The sequence below is a fragment of the Phyllobates terribilis genome, unplaced genomic scaffold (genome assembly GCF_046119375.1).
Source record: "Phyllobates terribilis strain yellow unplaced genomic scaffold, ASM4611937v1 Scaffold_1__5_contigs__length_1240528914, whole genome shotgun sequence".
Lineage (NCBI taxonomy): Eukaryota > Metazoa > Chordata > Amphibia > Anura > Dendrobatidae > Phyllobates > Phyllobates terribilis.
Window position 1 is genome coordinate 65,166,243 of NW_027362761.1, and position 6,000 is coordinate 65,172,242.

The following is a 6,000-nucleotide window of genomic DNA, read 5'->3' on the forward strand; positions in this document are numbered from 1 at the left end:
ACCAATAGAAATCTATTGATCTGTGAAAAGATCGGACAATACTCAGTTCCTAACCATGTGGGGTCCATTTTCATGGACTATTCGATAGGAGGAGCTTCAGAAACATCTACCAGTTGTTTTTTTTTCGTTTTTGTTCATTGAGAAAAACTGATGAAATTCTGGTCAAACTCTGATGTTAAAAATTGACTCTGACCAAACTCTAATTAGACTTTGATCAAAAACACTAGTGAAGTTCAGACTACTTTTTGCATACGAGAAAAATCACTGATGTGTGAAGGAGCCCTAAATGAAATGCCGCCTTTGTACAACAGACCCATGACTGTCACTTTCAACAAAATATATGAAGTACCCACAAGGCACAATGTTAGAAAGGAAGCGTAATAAATGCAGAGGATAGAACTGGTAGAAAACAGTATATGAATTACTACTGTAACAGCTTTAGGTGCTGATACAACGTGGTCATTCTAGATGCTGTTAATAAATAATGGCCTGCCTCCTGCTGTCAATTGTTCTGCTCATAAAATATATCCTATTTTTATATGTTGTAGCCTCCAAGACTTGGTTCATTTGCTGACCTGAAATTCTTGGTCTGACTTTTGGTTATCTCTATGTAATCTTCAATGTTTGTTGTGCCTTTGCTCCAGACAATGGCTGTCAGATGCGTTTATCATCATGTTGTGTCTTTTCTTTAACATGTCTGTCTCTGTAAATATCCTAAACACTAAGGATGCATTAAAGGGTTAGAGCACTGAACTGAAGCCCTTCTCGGTATAAATGACGACTGAAAATTAAGCTACTCTACTCACATTTATACTGTCCTGTCCATAACAATGTCACTTATAACAAATCGGTCTGTTCTGTTGTCCTGATAAAAGAAAATAGGATGGACATGCCAATCGTGAGAGAAGACAAAGGATCACATCATATTTAGTGGCTCAGTAGCCAAAACTGATAGCATAGCCAACTAGATATCGACCTCAGAAGAAATAATTGTTTTTAGATCTCACATATCTTCTACTTGTCCATGACTCTTGATGTTTCTTCTATTTCTTTAAATTATATTGATAGATGAAGTTTACTAATCAGTTCTACAACAAAAATAACATCTCAAAAGGGAGCCGTAAAGGTGTCTCATTTGGGGTGGCAGTTCCTTTGTTTTTTCAGTCAATTTTGTCATGCTTCAGACAATAATGGGTGACTATGAGTACCTAAAAAAGAGTGACGCCAAACAGCATGTCACTCAGTAGCCCCCTGGATAGATATTTTTACCCTCAGAGCATTTTGGTTGTAGCTAGTGAAATTTTAGGAGAAATCTGCATTATATTAAACATTATACTAAAGACTGCTCCTTAGAGCACTGGGGCCGTGTCATGGCACACACATCAGTGTCTTTGGCTAGTATAACTGCTGAGTTCAGTGCAGCCCAGATAGCAGTCCTTCAGGTAAAAAGGGTTATCTGGGACTAATTTATTTTTTTACTATGAGCCTAAAAACTAACAGGCAGGTAGTTGCTAATCTGCGAGCGATTCTTCGGCCTCTGCTGATGTCAGCGACTGAGCAGCTGCTTTTCTGCTCCTTTGCTCTGTTGATGAGGCGTGACTGCTGATGTCATGGTGATTGACAGCCAGCTCCCCAGTGCCTAACTGTGGGAAGGAGGCTGTCAATCAGCATGACGCCAACAATCTCTTCTTGTTAAGTTTGCAACTACCTGACTGTTCTTAGGCTCAGAGTAAAAAAAAATAGTCCCAAAAACCCCTTTCAAGGCAATCAGTCAGCAAGTTGTTCCCAGTTAATCAGAAAGCAGCAAAATGTAGGTGGGGGAATAGCCTGATTCCAAGGATGTGTCACTTACTACAATTTGTGTACTGTAGTTACAATACAAACAGTGTTTTACCAGCAGGAGATTGTTACTGCAAACTAGACATGGAGTGCCAGGCAGTCCAACTAATCTGTGTAACCCCACCATTGATTGGCAGCTTGATGACAATGCACAGTGTACACAGGAAGCTGCCAATCAGGGGTTATACATAGTTCAGCATTCTGAGCACTGCTACATCTACAGCAGAGAAAACAGGGATTCTATCAAACTACACCAAGCAGCCCAGTAAGTGATACATTGCTGTCTCTACCTCCTATATCATGCTGCTTTCAGATTCCATAGCAAAAACCTGCTGACAGATTCCCTTTAATCTGCAGACACTGGAAGTTGAATGTGATTTAAAGAATATAAATGGACTTCATGGTTTTAGCGATAAATGTGCTCACATAACTGCTAGGCCCTTCTGCAATGCTGCACAATGTGACTTCAATTCTTTCTCTTCTCATGATAAATTAACCCTCCTGAAACTTAAAAGTCTACTTTTGGGCCCCGGCTCTTCTTGTTGTGCCCCTGCCCCTACTGTATGTTGCTATTAAAATGCTATTATTCTGGACACACAAAAAAAATCTTTAATGAGAACAGACTCGCTTTTATTAGGTGATCTGATTGATGTCCTATCAAAGCTGGACAACAGGGTGTAGTTACCTCTTCATATGGAATGCTAATCATCAGGCTAAAACTTCTGGTAGAAGGCCAGTAATAGTTTTTCTGAACATTGTGCTAATTTAAAGATTTGGTTGTGCATTGAGAATGTTGGCTCTCCAATTAGAATTTGACTACACTATATTAAACGGTAATGTCAATATATATTTATTTTATTGGTATAAAACTGATTTAGTACTGCAGCCATTGTACAATCCGATCACTCAACAATGATGTCAACTATGCATCTACATAAAATCAACCCTTCACCTATGGTCATAAGATAACTGCATTTTTAACTAAAATAAAAATGTTTTTTGTCACTATTACTAACATCAATAAATAGAGATTATGGTTGTTCCATGAACATCATTTATCACCTATCCACAGGATAGATGATAAATGTATGATTGCTAGGGATTCGACTACTAAAACCTCCACTATCATGAGAATGAGGGTCCCAAAGTCCCCTGTGTGAATGAAGCATTAGTGATCATGTGTGAAAACTGCTCCATTAACTGTCTATATACAGTACTGTGCAAATGTTTTAGGCAGGTATTGAAGAAATTATGTCAAGTAAGAAAGCTTTCAAACCTAAAAAACAACAAAAAAAATACATAACCATTTTATTTTTTATCAATTAACAAAATTCAAAGTGAATGAACAAAAGAAAATCTAAATCAAATCAATATTTGGCTTCAAAACCATATCAGTTATTCTAGGAAACAGTTTTTGAAGGATTATGGTGCGAAATTTGTTCCAAACATCTTAGAGAACTACCCACAGATCTTCTGTTGTCGTAGCCTTGTGCAAATCCTTTGACTGTATTCTTACTTTGCAGCATTTTTTCTACACCTGCGTAAAACTTTTGCACAATACAGTAAGTTATAGATAGTTAGTGGAACAGTGGTTACCATGCTCACTAATGCTTCATTTACATAGGGAACTTTGGACCTCCTATTCTTGGGATCTTGGGCATCTCAGCAACCAGACCCCAAGCAATGATACTTTTATCTTCTATCCTGTTTTTGGGAGATAAATGTTACTTATAGGACAACCCCTTTAAAGTAAATTTGTCAACAGTTGCTTGCTATGTAACCGGAGAGCAGTATGATGTAGGGGCAGTAACCTTGACTCCAGCGATGTGTCACTTACTGGTCTGTGTGTTGTAGTTTAAATGAGATCAGCAGGAGATAATCATTAATGGACCAGCTGTCTTGTGCCATCTAGTCCTCCTGCTCTGTGTAATCACACCCCCAACACTGATTACCAGCTTTCTGCCAATGTATAATGTGCACAGAAAGCTCATGGGGCGGAGTTATATACAGCTCAACATTCAGAGAACTAGTAGTACTACAGCAGAGGAAACAGTGATTCTATCAAAATGACAGCCCGGTAATTAATAAAGATTTCCTTTAAGGACTTATAACACTAAAATTAAATCTAAAAGTAGCATTATTCAAAGTTCGAATTTTGTGTTTAAGAAATGCAATGGAGGAAAGCACTGAGTAACCGTAGGTGAGCAGTGAATTGTCTGATCTGTATAGTGAATTATTCTATAGATTCTCATTTATTACCACAAGAGATTTCGCCACCAGAAATCCTAATTTCCTGAGGGATGACTGAAGTATAGGATTCTCTAGGTTTATGAATTATAAGGCACCCTTTGCTTTTTTATATGTATGCCTCTGGTGCTACATTATGTTCACCATTCTGCATTGAGGCGACAATTGCATGTCACAAGAATCACCACAATGTTACACATCATGTGGCAATATTACGTTGCTTCTCATTTGAAATCATAAATGTAACAATTCACAGTTGATATATGTTATTTTCTATCAATGTGTCTGTCCGACTTGTGCTCACATATAACAATATTGGGGTTAACACGTTCTGGTCGAGCAAACTCTTAACACACACTGTGCTTTTTATGTAATGACGTAATGGTATTAGTGCACGCACATTACAATGTATGTTTGCCGATTAACCATTCACTTGCTTTATGTGTTGTAACATACACCTCCTTTCTTGTTTCTGTTTAAGCATTGTATGCCATGGAAATAAATGTGGAGAAAGACAGAAAGACAGGAGAGACCAAGATTCTCTCTACAGCTGCAATTGACCCAGAGGTGGTTCAACAGAGAGGAGTAAAGGTCTATGATGATGGTAACAAAGTAGTGTATGAGCTTCGCCATTCAGGTGCTGTGGTAGAAAATGGCATCCATAAGTTAAGTACAAGGGATGTAGATGAACTCATACATAAATCTGCACAATCAAACATAGTAGCAGGGCAAAGCACTTTACCTGAGAGAACACTAATCACTGAAGGAATCTCTAGTAACTTGAAGGAATTACATTTTAAAGAAGCAAAATTAGAAATGGTGCACAAGTCTACCAAAGGGCTTCCCTTAAAACCTGGACATCAACAAGTAAGAAGTAGTGGAAGTGATGTGGCCGATGCCACATTAGAACAACCAGTGACTATGATCTTCATGGGCTACCAGAATATTGATGATGACGAAGAGACTAAAAAGGTGTTAGGCTATGATGACACCATGAAAGCTGAGCTTGTGCTCATCGATGAAGACGATGAGAAGTCATTGCGAGAGAAGACAGTTACTGATGTCTCCACCATGGATGGCAATGCTGCAGAACTGGTCTCTGGCAAGCTTCTCACCGAGACCACAGAGCCATCCTCTCCTGATGGAAAAGAGGAGAGTCTAGTCACAGAGCCAATAACAGGTACCGATAAGAAAGCACGCTGCAAATGCTGTGTTGTCATGTGAATATTCCTCTCCTTTTACTCTAAAGAGCACCGACACTGCCAACTTTGTATCACACACCTTTGTGTAAGATGTACAATGCCGTACACTGAGAGTGGATTGAATTGGTTTAGCTAGTTAGATATATATATATATATATATATATATATATATATATATATATATATATATATATATATATATATACACACACACATACAACATGCCTTGTCAAATATGACATATCTGATGACTAATTTGCTGAATGAAGAGTTGTTCACTAGGCTTATAGAAATTGAGAAATTATTACATGTAGAAATTACATAAAACCAAAACTATTAAATTATTTTAAAGTTACCGTACACCGAAGGCACAAAGTATAGGCAAATATATTGATCTACGTGACACTTAAATAGATGAGTACATGTTCCCCACCAAAGTTCATCATTTTTTTAGGCTGAAAAGGTGATAATATTTATAGTACTAATATTTTTGGACTTTATTTTTTATTAGGAATTTTGCCTGATTATATTTTCTTGCCTTAAATGAAAGCGTCCACCTTTGCAACCAGACTTGATTAAACATATCCTGGCATTTTGTGTTTCAGATGTGTCTTTGTTGTTACAGACAGCCAACCAACGCTGCGTAGTCTAATCCTTCAGCCATATTTTTGGTTCCTCCTGCTATCCCCACTCGGACTGTGTGTGGGTTAGC

General features: G+C 37.9%; 1 protein-coding gene across 2 annotated transcripts in view; it reads left to right on the forward strand.

The window, feature by feature from the left end:
- The window catches only part of LOC141198882 (paralemmin-1-like), a 198,465-nt gene extending 193,033 nt beyond the window's left edge, over positions 1 to 5,432 (forward strand). For both annotated transcript variants that reach the window (XM_073663175.1, XM_073663184.1), the window contains exon 7: positions 4,568 to 5,432. In XM_073663175.1, coding sequence (XP_073519276.1) covers positions 4,568 to 5,310 — 743 coding nt within the window. In that variant the 3' untranslated portion in view covers positions 5,311 to 5,432. The remainder of the gene's footprint in view (positions 1 to 4,567) is intronic.
- Positions 5,433 to 6,000: the final 568 nt, after the last annotated feature.